The sequence below is a fragment of the Lissotriton helveticus genome, chromosome 6, assembly GCF_964261635.1.
Source record: "Lissotriton helveticus chromosome 6, aLisHel1.1, whole genome shotgun sequence".
Lineage (NCBI taxonomy): Eukaryota > Metazoa > Chordata > Amphibia > Caudata > Salamandridae > Lissotriton > Lissotriton helveticus.
In genome coordinates this window covers 1,615,867,225-1,615,888,798 of record NC_136067.1, presented here as the reverse complement: position 1 = coordinate 1,615,888,798, position 21,574 = coordinate 1,615,867,225, and the positions used below count along the sequence as shown (strand labels likewise).

The following is a 21,574-nucleotide window of genomic DNA, read 5'->3' as shown; positions in this document are numbered from 1 at the left end:
CTAGTATGCTGTAACCTGTGGTCCTGTGCCCAGCACGCTCTAATCTCGATCTTGTAGTGCACACCAATCCTTGCACGCAGACTATTGCAGATGTGTGGTGTGTGCTCTGTCCAGACTGGTAGGATGGGTAAGGGAGACCCCCGGCAGCCGCGCCTCACATTCGAACAGAAGCGCCAAAATAAGCAGCCAGCTCAAGACTCTGGGGCACTGGAGTCGGAGGCACAAGACGACTACCAGGACATTGATGTTAAGACTTTAATGCTGGAGGTGCGCTCTCGCCTGCGCAGCATAGATACGAAATTGTATTCAATGTCTGCCCAGCTACACTCAGTGAGAGAACAGGTTGGCACACACGAGACAAGGTTAGATTGCTTAGAAAATCGCAACACTGAATGCTGTGAATTCCAACATGACGCAAATGTGCGATTCACTAACATGGAGAAACAGATTGACGAATCACTGGGATTCCGGAAACCACGGCGATTGGGAAAATGGAGGTCTTTATCACCGACCTGCTGCATGAACTATTTGATTAAAATTTGTCATCTGTGTTCAGTGTGGAGCGTGCTCATCGAACACTGGGAAAGAAACCATCGGTTGGAGAGACACCTAGGCCCATCCTTGTAAAACTGCTGAACTATCAAGACAGAGATGTTGTACTCAGACTGGCGAGAGAGAAGGGGAAAATAACGCATAAAGGAAACAATCTCTCCTTCTATCCCGATTTCACGCCAATGGTACAGGCGGCTAGGAAAGAATTCGTACCTGCGAAACGTCTACTTCTGCAGGCAGGGCTTCAATATTCCCTCCTCTACCCCGCAAAACTGAGAGTCATTCATGAGGGATCTGCTAATTACTTTATGGATGCCCGCTCCGCCCTTAGGTTTGCGAAACACGTCTGTGGTTCTAGGTCGAAGAAACCATCCGCACCGGATGGGGCAGCGGAGGCAAGACTAAGTGATAACGACTGACGATGAAGACTCCTGACTGCTAAGTCTCTTCTGGCAGGCCTGGTATATTGCTGGGTCACACTGTTTATTTGCAAGTCCTGCTCAGCCTTGCTATGTATCACTGTTATATTTCACTTATTTGTTATGGTCTCCTCCTGTATTATGCCTGTGCCGTGTGGCTCTCACACTGTGCAATTGAATATCTTTATGTTTTTTGCAATGATGTGCCTTGATCTGACCAAATTAGCGCAGTCACCCTGTGCAAACGGGGTTGTACGCTCGAGATACCTAGCCCCCAAGGGGTGTCTCCCATTGTTCACTTGTTTAGATGTTTCCACGCCTTGTGCGTTTGGGGGGGGATTTCATCACAACCTGATTGGGGGGTTGGTGTGGGAGGGGGGAGGATTTGGGTAATTGGGTGTTTGGCTACAGGTCGGAGCTTTGCTACTAAATCGAATACTGCCGGTTGGCATGAACACAATGTGGTTGGGCTGAATTGTGAACGCTACAGATCGGATAAGGGTGGATGTGGGTGACTAAGGTATTAACTTGGAAAATCCGTGGTCTGCAGGTCAGCAGGAAGGCTAGGCTACTGCATGGCTACCTACAGCGGCACAGCATTGATGTATGCTTCTTGCAGTAAACACACCTAAACACTACGCCGTCACCCAGACTTAGACATGCTACGTGGGGCCCTGTATACTCTGCTATATTTTCGAATTATGCCCGAGGGGTGGCAATACTGGTGAGGAAAGGTCTTGATTGGAGAGAGCATTCAGTTTCCTATCACACAGATGGGAGGTACGTGGTACTGCACGGAACTCTCCTGGGTAAACCGATGGTGTTGGCGGCTGTCTACGGCCCTAATGTCGATGATCCAGAGTTTTTTAGGAAGGTGTTGGCCCAGATTACGCTGATGCACTGCCCGACGATTATTTGGGGTGGAGACTTCAATGTGGTGCTCAATGATTCCCTAGATCGGAGGGGTGCCCCCAGACCTTTACACCCACATGCAAGCACTGCCCTGAATGACATCCTTAAGGAAGGCTCACTGATAGATATTTGGAGGGTGAGACATCCTAGTGGTAGAGAAGGCACATGCATTTCTAGTCACCATGGGGCCTGGTCCAGGTTAGACTTTTGGCTAGTGTCTTCAGATGTGGCCGCTTGGACGGTCGGAGTGGAAGGTTTGGCCCGCTCACTGTCTGATCACGCCCCTTGCCTTCTGGAGCTGAAGATCCCCGATGCCCCCACTCGTGCCTTCACCTGGCGTCTGCCGCCGCACGCCTTGCTGGATGATGCCTTCACCGAGGCAATAAGGGCAGATATCATTGATTACTTTGACGATAATGTTGGTTCAGTCACTACGGAATCAGTATTGTGGGATGCATTCAAAGTGGTGATTAGAGGACAGTGCATAGCGCCTCAAGCGGGTGTTCTCAAGGCTATTAGGGGAACGCTCAGCACGCTGGAAAACGACCTCAAAGGCCTTGAGAAACAATTTTGTGATAGCCCCACCCCTGAACTTGCGACGCAGCTTAAAGCCAAGCTATTAGACTACACTGAGGAAGCACAGCACGAGCTTAAATTCCTGGGCAAACAAACGGAGGCGCGTAGATATGGTGAGGGGGACAGGCCCAGTAAGACATTGGCCAAGCTCATTGCTGCTACTGCGACACCGGCCCACGTGCATACCATAATTGACCCAGATGGGAAAGTGGTTATAGGCCAGGAGGAAATCCTGTCGACTTTTGCCACTTTCTACTCCACACTATACACATCCCAGCATACGCAGACGCAGGAACTACTCGAGGACTACTTAAATTCCGTCGCCCTAGTCTGGTTTAACGATGCCCAGCGCAAATATATGGATCTCCCGATTACTGTCCAGGACATTGCTAAGCTCATTAAGGGTCTGCCCTTGAACAAAGCCCCAGGCCCCGATGGGCTCACCACAGCTTTCTATAAAGCATATGTAGATGAATTGGCGCCAAGGTTGCATGCTGTTTTTACCGAAACTCTGGTGGAAGGGATATTGCTGGAATCTATGAGGGAGGCCCTTATTGTCACGCTTCTAAAGCCAGACAAAGATAACGAATCTCTGGATTCCCATAGGCCTCTATCGCTTATATCATAGCGGACCGTTTATTGCCGCTGCTCCCCATGGTAGCCCTCCCCGACCAGTCGGGGTTTATACCGGGCCGTGCAACCTCACATAACCTTCGGACCATTTTTTCAGTACATTATCTCCATCCTGATGTTCAGGCCGCAGCGGTATTTCTAGACGCCACGAAGGCCTTCGATTCTCTTGAATGGCCCTATCTCTTCCAAATACTGGAACGAATGGGGTTCAGTCCAATGTTTATAGCGCTAATCCGTCCGCTCTACACGGCACCTAATGCGAGGGTGAGAGTTAATGGCCTAATATCTGCACCTTTTTCTATTTCCCGAGGCACGAGACAGGGCTGCCCTTTGTCCCCACTCTTGTTTGCCATTACGATGGAACCACTGGCGGCCAGGATTAGACAGCACCACACTGCACGGGGGATAAGTTTCAGCACTAGAAGCCTATTGATTTCATTATATGCTGACGATGTGACCCTATATGTCTCGAAACCAGCCGAGAACCTAGACCCGCAGCTCCGTGAATTTGTCAAATTCGCTGGGTTGTCAGGCATTTCAATTAATTGGGCCAAATCGGTCATTTTTCCACTGACTGACAACACATCGGAGGTCCAGTCCGAATTCCCTCTACGGTGGGAGGCAGATGAAGTCAAATACCTAGGAGTGTGGATCAGCCGCAAACTCCAGGACATCTGGACCCTTAATTTTGGCAGAGCGGTGACTTGGCTCGAAGGGAAGGTTGCCATATGGACAAAACTGCCACTCTCTATTGCCGGCAGAATTGCCCATGCGAAAATGATGGTTCTGCTGAAATTCCTGTACCTATTTGTGAATATCCCGATTCCTTTAACAAAACATTTTTTCACCTGTTTACGCTCTCATCTATTGACATTGGTGTGGGCGGGTGGGCAAGCTAGACTGTCTTGGGCGCTCCTGACACTACAGTTGCGGCAGGGTGGCATGGGTGCGCCTGACATGCATTTATATGCCCTATGCGCACAGGCCCAGTTTGCACACTTTTGGGCTTACCCCACTCCCTATCAACCACATGTGGCGGTGGAGATGGACTCCGTGTCTCCGCTTCCACTCAGTGTAGCACTCTATTACAAGACTCCGAGACCATCACTAGACATTGACACCGAACATATGCTGCGCTGGGCGTGGCAAGAGCTACGAAGGCGTGCAGGTCTTTCTCTCTTATACGCGCCGGCAATTCCCCTAGGGCGTAACCCAATGTTGCCGTGCCTGGAGGACAGCAGAGGAGACATTTCATTGGCAGGAGTGACATTACACACATTCGCAGATCTTTATCCCAATGGCTTGTTCCGAGATATGCAAGAGACGGAGGAAGAACCGGCCCCCTCCTTTACAGACAGGTTCATGTACCATAAATTGAAATCCACTTGTAAAGCATTTGGCGACCGATTTCCGGAGGAGCCTCCACAACTGCAAGCCCTCCAAAACATTCTAGCCAGAGCATCTCCGAAAAAGTTGATATCGCGGTTATATAATGCAATGCAGGAGCAGTCTCCCCATGTTATTCCGAACTCTATGCACATGTGGAATGCTGAGCTTGACCCACAACTGACCGAAGACCAATGGTCCTTTTGCTGCAAGCAATTGCTGGAACTTTCCCCAAACTATAAGCTTCGGCTCATTCACTTCAAATTTTTACATACATTTTATCGCACCCCTGTTGCTCTACATCGCATGGGCCTCAGGGAAGATGCTAATTGTTGGAAATGTGGTGCGGGAGATGCCTCCTTCCTCCATACAGCATGGAGCTGCCCATCCCTTCATAAATACTGGACAGCAATTTTTGATGCCATAAACCAGATCCTTAAGAGGACGGATACGCCATCTCCGTTGCTAGGCCTACCAGGGTGGGTAGCAGGCACGGAGCCCAAGTGTCGCAAACTGCATGCTCTTTTGCTATTATATGCTAAGCGTCAAGTGGCAATTCGCTGGGGGCGTAAAACCATTCCCAAATTTACAGATTGGTTGTCAGACGTGACTTATGGTCACACCCAACTTGGGGTCTACTGGGAGTCCATGACAACTGCATCTCGCCCTCGGGACATATGGGAGCCATTCCTCCAGTGGGTGCGAGACAGAGACGCCCTGCTAACTCCTGAACCCACTAGCACGGTGTAGTTTAGCCTTGTTGCCGTGAGATGTGGTGATGGTCTAGACATTTTGACAAGTCTGTTTCCTCTGCTGTGTTGCTTGACCTTATATCTTTCCTGTCAATTACAATGCTCATGGTTGCATCACTATCTTTGTCCTGTGGCTATATGAGATGCCCCCTGGCATCTAACAGAGTCCCCAAGACTATGCCTAGAGTATCTGTCACCGAATCGACCACCCGACCTGTGTTGACCTAGTCTTTTATACCATGCCTTTACTCCTTACAATATGCTTCAATTTGTCATTATTTGTAGCACTGCCGATAGCCTAAGTTGTTGGAATGTTTAAAAAAAAAAAAAAAATTTGCGGACGACACCCTTATAATATCAAAAACCCAGCAGGGACTACAGGCGGCCTTAAATAAATTTGAGGAATTTTGTCAAATAAATGATCTACAGGTGAATGTAGCTAAAACTAAATTCATGATACTCACAAATAATAATTACGTGGTGGGCCACGTCACTATGAATGGTATCCCACTTGAATAGACCAATGTTATGACTTATCTAGGCATTGTCCTTGAGAATAAGCTTAGTTGGAAGCCACAGATAGATACTCTTTCACTTAAGTTTGCTCAGCTATCGGGGTGTCTAGTCAAAGTGCAGAGGTCCTCATTAACAAAAAGGATAGGTCCAGCTTTGAAGATATATAATTCCAGGATTAGTTCAGCAATCCTGTACGGAGCGGACCTCTGGGGTTTTGCGGACCTAAACCAAATTGTTAAAATTCAAAATAAATTTTTAAGAAATCTAATAGGCCTCCCCAGCTCTAGCCCATTAAAACCGCTTTTATTGGACCTAGGTTGTCACTCAATTGATGATGTGGCACGGTTCAAACCGGTGGCTCTCTGGAGGAGGATCTGGACCACCCCAGAATGGCACTTTTTGCTAATGAAATTATGGATGTCAGATCAGTTGCGGGTTCGGGCAACCTACCATGGTTTAAAAAAGTAAGATTGCTATTAATAGATAGGGAGGAAGATCCGGAGGAAGATCCTTCTCTTACCTGGCTGCCAAGACTTGGAACTCCCTCCCCATCCACCTTCGGCTGACCCAGGACCATCTCGCCTTCAGGAAACAACTCAAGACCTGGCTGTTCGAGCAGTAGCATACCCCTCCCCCCAAGCGCCTTGACACCCTCCCGGGTGAGTAGTGCGCTATACAAATGGCATGATTGATTGATTGATTGATATGGGATTGACCAATTTGTGGTCTGATCCAGTAAATAATTGCTTTCCTCCGAAAAAGGCCTTTAAAGAATTATACTGGCTTTCAGTCCGTCAAAAAGATCTCGCACAGATAAATGCTTCATCCCTGTCAGGAATGTTCTTAGAACACAAGTTTGAACCGTCCCTAGAAGATTACTGGGATATCATCACTAAGACGAGTGATAGAAAGCTATATTACCAGTTTAGGGTTGGCTCCCTGCCCATAAGAATGTTTACAAAAAATTGGGTAGGCCAGGTGGATGAATTTTGTTTCCTGTGCACGGACCAGAGGGAGTCTATTGGTCACATATTTTTTGCATGTCCTGCCTATGTTGCCCCCCGTAAAAAATGGCTTAAACCTATTTGCCAAAACATCGGCACGCGGGTGGGGCTACAAGCCCTAAGGATTCTTAGGACTGACACTAGGGAATGCATTGTAACAGCAGTAGCAAAATTCCTGGGTTGGATGTGGACTATTAGAACCACTCTTTTGGCTAGAGGTTGACTGGGTATAGTATTAGGTGTGTTGTTTTTATTTTACTTGATTTTATAGACTCATCTTTTTATACTATCTTAATGAAGTATTGGTTCATGGTAGCAACATCCTTATTTTATTGGCTTATAAATTGTATCATGTGTATATATTTGTGCTATTTAATTCGGTTTTTTAAAATTATTGGCTGTGTAATACTTGATGATGCTATTTTACTTGTGTGTCTTTTATGATGAGATATTTGAAATAAAGACGTATGAACTGAACTGAACTGAACTGAAAAAGAAAGAGCAAAGGTAAACATTGTCACCTATTGTTTTTGTGAAGGAAGTAAGCTCTAAACATCCTTTGAAAGCCTATGACATAGATAATGCTTGATGCTGAATGTATAATCTATCTTGCCTTGGAAAGCATAAGGGCCCGATAGACATAAGGGCGGCTAGAAAAGTAGTCCAAATAAGGTTGCTTCTTAGAATTGTTAAACTTTTCACCAGGGGAACATCCAGAAAATCTAATTCTACATCTCCAGCCTTCTGTTTCTCAGGATTTCACCATATGAAATGCATTTAAGTTCCAATGAATCTTGCTGATATGTTTTCTCAACTGCATAAACAGCCTGGTTAGAAAATGATTTCCCATCGGCGTCCTGAATCAGAAAGCACGCGACAGTTCCAACTTTGCCTCGAGCTGCCTGCAGCGCTACAGCAACGGGACAGAGAACAGAGCTGATTTCTTTAGCTTTCTTTTATGACAAGTGAAGGACAGGTGCCATTCTTAGAAACTATATATTTATATATGGCACTGAGTAATTTTCCATGTAAATTGAATAACTTTTAATTGGTGAGGTCCAGCCATTCAGTATTGTTTCCTCTTATAACCATGGCACAGGAGCTAGCATGTTATTGAAACGTGTTGAAAACAAATTCACCTGGCAGGCGAATTTGTTTTGGTGTCCAAGATGGGCCTGGTAGCAGATGTTTGAAGAATAAAAAAATAAATATCAAACGGCCAGTCTTTTTTATTAAGGCTGAAATATTTTTCTTCTCATCATATTTTTGGCCTAATAAAATGTAGACAGAGACTATATCATAAAGCCTCTGTCTATATTTTATTAGGCCAAAATATATCAAGCGTCAATGAATCCTCTCAGTTGCACAGGGACAAAACTTAAAATGTCTACCCATGTGTTTATATCCCTTATTTCCCTCCTGCTGCTCTGCCTGATGTGAGTACTATTATACTATTGGTATTGTCTAAGTTCAAAATGTCAATAGATGTGTGCTCGCTCCGAGGCCAGTCATATAATATTGGTTTGCACAATGTGTCTCAGCGCTCCAGTGCTAGTATCACGTTTTTTAAAATGGAGCCTGTTGTTGAGTCTGCTCACGGGGCTTCCTTTTGACATTTTGTTAGCCTATGGTGGGGCAGCATAATTTTCCTTTCTGTCATAAATCCAGGTGCCAACTTGTTGAGGGTGATTCATTCAAGAGAATCAGACCCCCTCACTTTATGTTTCAGTCAATTGTGAGTTGTAGAAATTTGTGGTGAAGTGTTAATGGCAGCATTGGCGTTTTTCTATTGTATATAACTTGTTGAGGGTGAGCAAATGTTTTTCAGCCCAATATCTATTGAAATTCCTTGAATACAGAACTATTGGCTGATAAAAAAGAATATTTTCCGAATGTCATATACAACTCCTGTGGGGGAAGGGGGATGTTAACACACGTCACTAATCCGGTCTTTTCGCAGCCCACCTAAGTGTTTAGGCAAAAAAGTCTGCTAAAAATTGAATGTCCGAGTCGTTGATGTACCACAAGCAGCGGCGTAGCAATGGCCTCACGGGCTCGAAAGCAAGGAATGGCCCCAGCCAGCAGCTGCCACCAAGTGGTTAGAAAAATACAGCCATCTTTGGGGTGCAGAGAAAACATACGATTCCACAGCACCCCCTACTGTCCCAGCCCTGCACAATACCACCTCCCGCCGACCGACTCCAATTCCACACATCACCTACTGTCTCAGCCCTGCACAATACCACCTCCCGCTGACCAACACTAATTCCACACACCACCTACTGTCCAAGCCCTGCTCAATACAACCTTCCGCTCACTGACTCCAATTCCACACACCACCTACTGTCCCAGCCCTGCACAATACCACCTCCGTTGACCCACCCTAATTTCACACACCACCTACTGATCCAGCCAGCACAATACCACTTCCCACTGACTGACTCCAATTCCACACACCACCTAGTGTCCCAGCCCTGCACAATACCACCTCCCACTGAACCACCCCAATTTCACACACCACCTACTGATCCAGCCGGCACAATACCACCTCCAGCTGACCGACTACAAATCCACACACCACCTACTGTCCCAGCCCTGCACAATACCACCTCCCGCTGACCGACTCCAATTTCACACACCACCTACTGTCCCAGCCCTGCACAATACCACCTCCCGCTGACCCACCCCAATTCCACACACCACCTACAGTCCCAGCCCTGCAAAATACCACCTCCCACTGACCCACTCCAATTCCACAGAACCACCAACAGTCCCAGCCCTGCACAATTCCACCTCCCGCTGACCCACTCCAATTCCACAGTATCACCTACAGTCCCTCCCGCTGACCCCCTCCACCCAATTCTAAACTGAAATGTTTCATTATGAACCTATGCAAGACAACTATTTAGGCACTGGCCAGTAAGCAGATGCCTAAAAGATGTTATTACTAAAAACCGATGTGTAATGAGAATCCTCTTCAAAGGCCACTTAGGAGCATAGGTGTGTGAGGCCCCTTCCGGGTCCAAGGTATTCCTGTGCATGCTGGTACTTGTATTAGCATTTATCCTAGTCTGACATCGGATCTACAAGTCCCAGAATGCAGAGGGAAATATGGCCCTGTACTATGACTAATTCTTAGACTTGCTGAACTTGCTATCTCTGCTTTCCTGAAACTTCTGTAATTTTACACTACTTCCGCAATATGAGTCATTTATTTGTCGACAAATGAAAACATCCGCACTCACCTACTACAATGACAAATGAAACTAAACTACATGAGTGACAAATCTCCACAGAAAATTGGCCTTTCTCAACACCTGGGTTTTCAAATGACCAGCCGAGACAAAAGGTCACTTGCCTACAACAAGATAAGGCCTAAAGATGATGAGCTGCAAAAAACCCTAGTTTCAGGCTCACACCACGATGCCTAAAGAATGCAAAAACACCCCATGTTAAGAAGTGATATTCTAAGAACTCTAGGAATAATACAAGTCTGACTCAATATTGCTGGAATTTCCGAAACAACAGCTTGCTCCAAAAAGAAACAAGCATTTACAATGCAACGGTCTCGCCTTTGCCAAAGTTAGAGCTATTGGCATTGTAAATGACAACATTTTTATTTATGTGTTGGTTTTGAAAACAGATAAATTAATGGCATTGTCATTTACAATGCCAATAGCTTAATCTCTCGCAAATGGACGATGGTTACAAAAATTCTTGAAAAGTGCTCTATAGAATCAGGAGGAGTCGGGGAGGGATAATGAATAGAGATAGAGCCAAGAAGGAAAAACAAATTAAACCAGGAATTAAACAGCAATTGGGTACCAGCTGACACTGGGGCAGAGAAGTCTGTGCGGGGAGGGCGGGAGCAGGAAACCATGAGTCTGGACCTGCAGTGAAAGGAATAGGGGTAGGGCAGAGGAACACGGCGTGAAAAGGTAGTTAAATCTCAGCCAAGAGGTTACCTGTAGCGAGTAAATCCGAGGTGGCTGAGCGGCGAATGATTCGATCCAGTCCACATCAAAGGAGGCAGCTGATGCGAAGTGGGACTGCAATCTGGGAGTAGGGATGACAAACGGCCCGGGGTAACTACCAGCGCATATGGCAGAAGCACACGGGAAAGTACTGGCTGGGGCATCGTAAGCTTACCTAGGAGAAGGTTCTAATCGGCAGCAGGGATGCCGATGTCTGCAGGACGGGGAAGAAATCCGATCAGGCCCTGCAAGGTAGTGTTTCAAGGGTCCGGGATGTGTCCGGTAGCGAGACTAGTAAAGCGTCACACTCTTACTAATCAACGGTTCCATGTTAAATGGAAACATGCAAGGGGAGGGTGGGGTCACGTGGGTGTAAGGGGACGTGACGCATGGGAGGAAAAGGAGTTGGTGCATGCTCGCTCAGGGTCGTCAAGGGCATGTGTGTGCATGCAATCCACTGCACATCCAGGAGACACGGACAGCGGGAGGGGGGGCGGGAACTGGCACACGGACAGCGGGAGGGGGGGATAAAGATAAATGCTACTGCCATGGCAGCTATTCTTCGGTTCCCCTTTCAATTTAAAGGAGCAGACCAGCCAAAAGAAATCACTAATAGCTATATATTATCAAGGCCAAAAATGTAAATGCTAGATTCCTGGTGCTGCCTTGTTCCTAGTACATCAGAGTGTTGTAAGATGTTTTTCTTCTTAAGTCTGGGGTTTGCAGAGCAAATAAACCGAATGAAGCACCTTTTGTCTCAGGTAGTATTGGTTAGTATGTGCTTTTAGCAAGACTGTCATCTCTTCTGTTTCAGTAATAATTGTGACCTAAAGCAGCAACTGCAAGTTCATGTTTCTTGTGCCCTAAGTGAGAGTGGTACTGCCTAAGTAAAAAATATGATACATCGAAGTCATTTTAATAAACGTACACGTTAACCACAACTATGTGGTAAACCGGATCTTAACTTCACCTCAGCTAAAAGGGGTGGTGAGAGATGATGATTGCAGCAGCTCATTATTTGAGAAACCCATACTCTGGAGGGTGTCCCTTGCAGTCAGGGGATCCTTTGATCGCCCTGCTGTATTTGACCAGTTTTAAGACATGAGTCAATGAAGAATTTAAGCTCCATAGCCATGCCGGGAAAGTGGCTTGAACGCTCATGCCAACCTTCACGCACCCATTAACAATGGGCTTAGGTTGCAATGATTTCCTTTGCTGGTGGCTGCTCATGAAGACCAGTAAACAATAGTAAAGCAGGAATATGCCTCTTTTTCCCGCTCTCCCTTACCCCGCTAATTCAGAACAAGGGCTAAACAGGGAACGAGGAAGTAAACTGTGTCTCGCTAGTGACCACTGGCAGGTACTTTTAAAAGACTAAGGCACCGATTATGATTATGATTATGAAGCCACCGCCGGCCCGGAGAATGCGGACAAACCGCTGCGGAGCCTCCAAAGACCCACCGCCAAATTAGGATGGCTGGTGGGTCTGGAATTTCGTCCGCAGCTTTTCCGCCGCGGTCGCCTTCCGACCGCGGCGGAAAAGCTCTAACATGGCTGGCGGTGTCTATCAGACACCGACAGCCATATTAGGATGGTGGTGAATATATGCTTTTCCGCGGCGGCTTTTCCGCCGTGGAAAAGCATACGGACTTTCACTTCGGGGGCCCGTTGCGGGCCCCCTGGGTGAAAGGGGGGTGGGGGGTGCACATGGGGGGTACCTATGGTACCCCCCCCTGCATTTGCATGCACAAAGTGGCAGGCACTGCGCAGTGTCTGCTGCTTTGTGCATGCAAATGCGATGCATGCATTTTTAACATTGCGGCGGGTGCAGCTTGACGCTGCATCCGCCGCAATGTTAAAGATAGAGGATGTGACTGCCACCCTGGCGGTCACATCCTAATCTGCTCGGAGGGAACGCCGCAGCCCATGCGGACGTTCCCTCCTCCTCAGGGGTCGCGGACGGACTCAAGTCCGTCCGCGATCCTAATCGGCCCCTAAGTGTACAGACGCCTATTTTATCCTATTTCCCGACCGCAATAACCTGCGTTTTGCCCCCGGAGTTCGGTCGATCACAAAGTTAGTTTCGTTTTGTGCCATGGGGAACTTCAATGCTTTTATTTCATATTTAGATGTAGGCTGGAACTTGGCGGACATTGACGGTTATTGCATTTTATCTGAGTTCTTACTCCAAAATCCTTTCTTCAGAACACCTTAAATATTCCCAAATCACAAAACTTGACATTTTCCGTAGTACGATACCACCTGCCCAATCTGAAGACAGAAGCGACAGATAATATTGACACAGTATTCCCCATACCTGCCCTTATCACATACAAAGGATCAAACGGTTGGTCCTAGAAATAAAGTCACAGACTTTGTCAGACTATATGGAATATGGGCACTACCTGACTCCTTGAAAGTCAGTCATCTCTTAGTGCTTTGATGTGCCTGACCTCTCAATCCTGAAAAGTAGGGTTGCCTTCCCCATGATCATTCTGATGCCCTCCAATGTAGAGCAGCCGAAAATAACCCATTGTCTTGTCAAACCCTGTTCCAGGTACCCCATAAACCCAAGAACCATGCGCTTTACCTTGGATTTTACTTTTACAAATCATTGGTTTCAGGAATGTTTAGCCATTTTTTCAAAATAAAATAAACCAAGACTACAACTCCCAATACATCTAGCACTTTACGAAAAGCACTGGACTGGAATTCATGGTACCTGACAACACAATGCATCTGGAAAGATAAAAAGACAGCACTCTCTTGTTCAAGGGTGAGTAGGCTCTTCAACCAGAAGGTTTTATGAGTCCCAAGGTGCGCTGCCTGCACAGACAGTCTTCTCAAAGCAGACTGCCCGGCTTCACGTGCTTGTCACCGACTGCTGCCAGCCCTGTCTCCCCAGCCGCATCTTACCTTCTCCTTTACTCCATGTCAAGATCGTGCACCGCCACTAAGGAGAACGGGTCGATCTGCCAGCTTGAAAAGGCAGTAGGCAAAGAGAACAGCGTGCGGTAAAGCAGCAGCAGCTTCAGGTCCGCCACCTCTCACCACACGGCCACGACCCATCTACCAACATAGAAGAAGGACTACACGGGCAGCATGCGATGAGCCATAGCAAGATCCAGTACTGTTCTGGATAGCTTTAAAACAAAAATTAAGTTGTCATACCTAATAAATGATCAGATGAATCAGCGTATGTAAGGTTTTGTGAACGTTCCTAAAATAATTATATCTCTAATATTGCACAATTATTAGAAAACAGTTTAAAAAGAATCGCCCTTGCAATTATTCTAATTCTATTTCATGCATCTAATTCACCAGAAAGTTCATAGGTGTGTTAACATGTGTGTATGGTATTCTGCTTCTCACTCTAAAATAGTCTTGTTCAAAATGGCGTCCGGATGTACGGCAGTTGCTGACACTACGTCGGTTGGGACCTCTTTTGATAGGAAGCTCTTTTGCTGCAACGGATACCGATGCTGCGGCAACGCAGTTCGAATCAGCATCTCGGTAGCTGCCATGTTGTACGTATTGATCCATGTATAATAAGTACTGACTTCACATTTGACATAATCCCTTCTGCCTGTTAGGCAACATTCAATAATTAATAATAAATATCTAAGTTCCAGGCAGAGCTTAACGTGAGTTGTCGACTGAAAGCACAGCGCGCCCTGTAGGGATTCGGGCGCATGTTTTTCATGCTCTCCCCTTCCCATTGGCTGGAAGGTAAAATTCCAGCCAATGGGAAGAGGAGAGGGCGGAACTTAAAAAAAGACACAGAAACGCCCCCGAATCGCGTTGTGACGGGGGAAAGAGTGATTGACAACCATCTCTTCCAATGGCTAGCCTCCATTTATGGAGCTAGCCAATGGAAGAGAAGGCGGGACAAAGCCCCACACTGTAGGATCATAAGATTTCGCCTGCGCGAGCACTGCTGCGCAGTGCTACGGCCAGGCGAAACCTAAAAATGCCGTAACCACCTAAGCTACAAATCACCTAGAGCAGGGGCGACCTCCCAATGCCCGCTGGCCCCTTCTGACACCCTGCGGAATTCAGACAGACACACTGATAAATAAAAGCATTACGAAAAGCACAGGCCCTTACTGACGGCGACATGATCACCTACCACTACATAACAGACACCACACCTAATTGAAAAGCAGTTCCAGCTGGCGCTCGAGGACGATTATCGCCCCTGGAGTCAGAGAAAGGGCGGAGATGGCTGCCAACAAGTAATGGCCAGTTTCCATTTCTTGTGAAGCATTTACGTGCGCTGCGCTTCCCAGTAAGTTGCTCCTCTTATCTATATAACATCTCACATCTTGTATCTGCGCACTGTGAATTATTTATCTGAGATAATGCACAGTGCGCAGATACGAGTTTATCTGATTGCAAAATGCAAATGAAAAAATGCAAACAACACTTGACTCACCTGGCGGTGGGCGGCACTGGCAAACCGTCGGCAGAAGCCAGGGACTGTGGACACTCACACTGGGACAGGCAGGGCAGGGCCGGGTGGGGTGGGGGGGGGGGGGCACGGGTGTTGGGGAACTAGGCTACAAATAATTAAATTATGGGCAGGGTGGCGACTGCGAGAGAGGGCCTCTCGTTGTCACGTTTTCACTCTGGATTCTGGAATCAGGGGGTCACGCCGAGTGGACAACAGGAGCCAAATCAATTTAGGTCTCTAATTTGCTTCGGCTGAATCATTATTTTGTCCTGCCAAACACCCACAGAGAGCACTCCATTTCAATTGCACCCTCATATGTCTAGAAGGCACTTTAATATTCATCAAACGCGTTATTAATGGATTTGACATCGCTATGCAATACGGCATGTGCATTTTATATTTCACAAATGAGTTATGTCCTCCCTTCTTTTTAACTAACCAGTATAGTGCTCTGCCCACCATCTTCCATGCCATCACATTTTGTGATAACAGCTAATCATCTACCTGGAATGTCTAAGCATCCATGTGCAGGGGATGTGCCCATCGAGATGGCCAACAAGATGTTGTTTCTTATATAACTGCTCCAGGTTAGGCATTCTAATATCCTTCACAATCCTGAACCTGTTTGGATTACATTGCAGCTACTCATCTGCACCAGAACGGAGGGCCAACTGAACGTGCTGCCTGGCTGGGATCCTGAAATGTGGCAGTGCCCTTCTGGGCGAGGAGACAGGCAGCCGCGGTTTGGCTAGGCCTTGAGACGTGGCCATGCCCAGGCCTCCCCTGACGGAGTGAGCTGGCTGCATTTGGGTCACTACTTGAGCAGCGGGGTCCGGGTGAGGACTCTGGAGACTGGCGTGATAACTGAGCCCTGTGCAGACTAGCCATGGGGCCCGGCGGCAGCCTGGCTGCTTCCCTTTCCCCAAGGCTGGAGCAGGGGGTGGGGCGATCGGCTCTAGAAGTGGACTGACGTTGAACCCTGGAGCGGGGCAGTCTCACCCCCACTTTTAATGCGCATGTGTCACCACCAACAACAACCGCGCCCGCCCACCCCCACCCCCCTAAGGTGGGTGAACTTAACTAACTGTAGCAGACGCGGTTATGGAGACATCTGTGCGCCGCGCGACCCGACCCGACCCACCTCCTAAAATGGCCCTGAGACTGCTGCTGCATCATTTATCCAGCAGAGATTTTTTTCCCCACGGAGCGAGGAGACAGTGAGAAGGAGCAGATGTCGCAGTACAGCTCACTAGTGAGTAAGTGACTAGTGACTACTGTACTGAGTGCAGTACAAAAAATCGCCCCCGCCCTGCCCAGCAACAAAACCAACCCTGGCCCAAAAACCGGCCCCCACCCCTGGCAGCCTACCGGGGGATTGCCACGTGCCCGTCATTGCCAGTCCGGCCCTGTATGGGTTTTGGGGTAGATGGGAATAGTAATTTGTACCCCTACACGATCCTACACTTTCCCTAATGTTGCACTCACTGGAGTGGGAATAGTAATTTTTATCCCCACACTATCCAACACTTACCCTAATATTGCCCTAAAGTATTAGGCATTGTAAAGGAAAGCGTTGTAATGGTAGTAAATCATTTGATGTAATGGTAGTTGCAATGTAAAAACAGCATTTTAAAAGCATGTGTTGTAATTGTTTGCGTTGTAACATCATATATTCGTCTAGGACAGTATCCCACTCGTCATCTTCAAAGTTTATATTAAAACGTGTGGACTACCACGATTTTAAATTATTGGAGGTTTCAGTAGAGAATGAATAATCAATTAACATGGCATATATACACCGGAGACTGTACCCTTAAAATGCTTCCAAGTATGAATAAAGCGTGCAATTGGAGAGTGAAATGTTATGTCAGGACTCTTTGTTGTACTTTAAGCAAGGACTGAGGTAAGTTGCAGATAACTGTTAAAGTATGTTGAAGGCAAATCAAGATTCCTGCTGTAAACTGGAAAATGACTTGATAGAAAGAGACAGTAGAAACACATCCAATATGCTATGCACTTTATATTTAATCCGGAGGATTCAGATCCCTTGTAAAGAATGTCAGCATTATCCTACAATGGAACTTCATAAGGGATATGTATATGAGTGTTCATAAGCTTATGTGCTTTCTGCCAGGCTAGTTGGGAAGAATGAATAATAGGATAGTGGAGTTCTTTTGGTATGATAAATTTCTGAATCCAAGTTAGATTTTAAGATGGATCGTTCTGTTGTAACCCATAATGGTGTATTCCTGTGAGTGGGTATCATACAACTAGAGTGAGCCAATCTTTGTGTAAACTAATACAATTCCAAATGAGGAAGACGCTAGCCCCCTTTCTCTGATGATGAATGTAATTTGAAATAAAATGAACGAGGTCTGTCACCGCCCCATACATAAATGGAAATACTGGATGTTAGTGATTTAAAGATAGATCTCAGAATGGACAGTGGAATCATTCCAAAAACATAATTACATTTGGAGTCATATTCATTTTTATAATCTGTATCCTATTCCATAAGGATAAGTTTAATAGCATCCAACATTGAAAATCTCTTTTAGTTTGGTCAATTATAGGGTTTAAATTATCCGCAATCATATCTTTGAGGCCACTATTAAGGAAAATCCCTACGTATTTGAATTTTTAATGTAGACATTTAAATGGGAGGCCAATTAATTTTATAATTAGAGAATTTTGAAAATACGTTTGAGAAATTAGAGCATTTGCAGATGTCTTTGGGTGTGAGAGGGACAAGAGCATATCATCTGCGAAATAAAAAGCTTTAATTTCTCTAGTGGTAGTATTGATATCCTTGATATCCGCATTAGATCTTATGACAATAGCTAAAGGTTCCAGGGCCAATAAAAACAATAATGGAGAAAGAGGACAACCTTGACTAGTACCAAGATAAATAGTGGCATTCCAATCTCCTCCAAGCAACACACATGTATTTCCAAATACTGCTAATAATCTGCTGAGTTGGGATATGAAGATAAGTTTAGAGTCTGTAGGGGCATATATTGATCACACTTTTAAAAAAGTGTTACGAATTTGGTGTTTGACAAAAATATAACAAGTATCATTTTCTTCCCATGTTTAATTGTAGATGTTTACTAAAAAGAATAACAACTGCACATTTTCTAGACGGTGTGTGTGGGTCATCAGAGATTTTAGGAGTAATACTTGCATGAAGTACTTGACCTACCAAATCACGTTTACATTTTTCACTTTCTAGAGATGTGAGATGTGTTTCTTGTAATGAAGCTATATCTTGAATATTATGGCCAAGATAAATCAATATCTTTTTTCGTTTAATAAAATGTGTTAAGCCATGTACATATAGGGAAAGGACCTTCAATGGTTTTGATTGATGAGGTTGGACGGAAAAAAATAGTGAATAGTAAAGAATATATAATGAAAAGGTATAAATGGGTGTACTCTTATTACAATATTGATATAAAAGTAAAATAAGTTTGGAACAACAAAAATCCATATTGAAGTGATTAAAAAATAGATACTGTGTAGAGCTTAGCCTATGACAGAAATAGCAATATAAAAAATAATGATCAAAAGTAAGTCCATCAACTAGTGTTCGGATTAAGTAGTACAAGGCACAAACTTTTAAAATTGTTAAAACTTTTAATTGGGGTAGAATGTGTAAGGTGTTGGGGGAGGAAGGAGTACAAGATCGTAAACCCTTTAAATAAACAACATCAGCATGTAAACGAATATAATAAACTTACACTCAAATTAGGAGTGTAAAGCCACCAAAGTATATTTAAATCTTATACACAAGACATTAATAAAATAACAATATTGTATATGTCAAATGAAATATTAATAAAACATGGAGGAAATAAAATGTGCGCCAGAACAAGACTAGTCAAGAGCAGCAATGTTATGTGAAAAGAAAAAAGGATATCAAGTAAGAACACACCCAGTCATTTCTTCAATGGTGATCTCGATTTGCCTCTTTGTTGCAACCCCTTTCTAGTTTTAAATTTACCACCAGAAAAACATTTATGAGGCACAGTTTCCCATCCACCACTGAAAGGGCCGGGCCCATAGATTCTGGATCTGTTCTAGGTACACAATCTAATGGTTCTTTTTAGCAGCATGAAAGCGTAGAGGGGACACAATCATTATTAAGCCAATCAATTAACCAAGAATCCTTTTAGACAGATAGTAACCACAGACAACTACGTAAAGTTAGTTTGATTTATTGCAAAGCAAAAAATAACTGAACATAGAGACACCTCAAGAAGAGAGTGTGGAAATACATCGGAATCAGCATAAAGCCAAATCTGCGTATCCAATTAAGACGATGTAGCATAAAGAAAACAATTAATTAAAGAAGCAGGATGCAGAGGATCAGAAAGCATGAGTCCAAGTTTCCCTGCATCGAGGGTTGGTGAGTAAAAAGCATTAATCTACCCCTACTCTAACACTAAAATGACATCCCTTCTTAAGCATCTTCAGGAAGGAAGGTAAAAGGTGTCAGCCTGTGGAGTCTTCATAAGAAGTCTCCCCACAGTTAATGGGTCATGTAGCATAAAGCTACCAAGACAGAGTTTGTTCTCAGAGGTTCTCTCTCTGAAGGCAGAAGTAGACGGGGGCACTTTCTACACTCCCATCATTACAATATTACAGGTAACTTTCCCAAGATTCATTATGGGTCACGCCATCCACTTTGGGTACGATCCTAAAGGTGGTTTTCCATGGGACATCGGTGTTCTTCTTTCACAACAATTTGTCCTTGGTTCCCAGGCCTTCTCCTGTGTGAGCCACAACAACCTTCCATAAGTGACTCAAGTGACACGATTGTAACTTCTTCTTTTCTTGCCTGACTAGTAAAACAAAGACAATATTGTAGTTAACAAGAACGCTTCTTTCACCTGCAACACACACATGAGAAAGAACAAATTGCACAGCACACATGAAATTCAGACCATTACTTCTAAAACGAGAGTTTCAAGGAATTGCATTTCAGGCCTAAAAGTTTAGCTAACATAAAAAGCATCACATAAGCTTTACGAATTTGCATAGGAAATTAGGCACCTTCAATTAATGCATTTGCCTACATTTAAAATGACACGATAAATACATTTAGTACATGAATAAGTGTCCCTCTACAACATGAATTCTTCACATTAATGTATTCTGTTTCCTACATTAACTTTCCACATTAATTTTCTCTATGTTACTTTTCAATGGTCTAAACACATCACGTTTCAAGTTAATACATTTCACAATTCTAACATGTCATGTTAACACAACAAAGGATTATATGCAGGTGTGCTCTACATGTGTGATAATAATTAGGGCTCCCGGTTTTATGGCATTTATTTATTTTGCATTTCCTTTTGTATTTATCCATATTTATTTTTTGCCCACTTTATCTGTATTTATCAATATTTATTTTGAGGATAAATGAAGTGCTAAAACTGTCCATTTCCATATTTATTTAACTGATAGACTCGCACACATACTTTGATGTCAGTCTGTTTTAGCTATTTCAGCTGCCGCATCTTATATAACAAAACATCCACTTGTAAATATTAGTATTAGACCACAAATGTATGTTGACACATGGCATTATTTAATGAAATTGCATCTTTTATTTGAATTTCCTGTGCTGTCCATCGGTTCAGCTGTTGGCATATATTCATAAAAAGCAGCACATAGTGACTTAAAAAAGCCCAATTTTCGGTATTTATCCACTTTTAAAAATAAATGCAGATAGAAAACACATTGTTTTCTGTCTGTATTTATCTGTAAAAATCCATAAAAACTGAAAACCGGGAGCCTTAATTATAATGCACCCCTACAAATAAAACAATTTCCACAACATCACCAGGATTATGCTGGTCTGGAGCGAGACCTCTGCTCGAATCTTGAGTTTATTCAGAAGGTGTAAACTTATGTTCCATTCCTAAATCATCTTCATCTAGATTATTCAAAAAAGACTCCAAATAATGAGAATCAAAATATTCCTATGCCTGTCCTTGAAATGTTACGAGCATAGTGCTGGGTTCCAACAGACCATATTTGATGTCCCTTCTCTTTAACCTAGGATATAAAGGCAAGAATGGCTTTTTCTTAAAACTGTTAGTAGAAAAGTTAGTAGTGATAAGTATCTGTGCACCACCATGATTATATGAATCCTGTTTCCTTGCAGCCATTATGACTGATGATGTAGAACACAAGCCAGAATATGACACGGTTGAGAAGTGCAAGCAGAGTTCTTTGAGCACACATGATACGCTCGTTGAAATTCGAGTTGTGGAGTGAAAGTAAGGTTCATCAGGCTAGGGATCAGATTAATGAGGAATTGCATCATATCATGTCAATCGACTTCTGCTAGAGGTACCATATGTCATGACCGTGTTCAGACAATTTA

At 44.6% G+C, this 21,574-nt stretch overlaps 1 protein-coding gene across 2 annotated transcripts in view; it reads right to left on the bottom strand.

Moving 5' to 3' along the window:
- Positions 1-18,827: 18,827 nt before the first annotated feature.
- The window catches only part of SPRED2 (sprouty related EVH1 domain containing 2), a 516,049-nt gene continuing 513,302 nt past the window's right edge, over positions 18,828-21,574 (bottom strand). Inside the window, exon 7 of one of the 2 annotated variants that reach the window (XM_078649408.1) lies at positions 18,828-20,021. In XM_078649408.1, coding sequence (XP_078505534.1) covers positions 19,983-20,021 — 39 coding nt within the window. In that variant the 3' untranslated portion in view covers positions 18,828-19,982. The remainder of the gene's footprint in view (positions 20,022-21,574) is intronic. The other variant, XM_078649407.1, reaches the window with a different exon arrangement.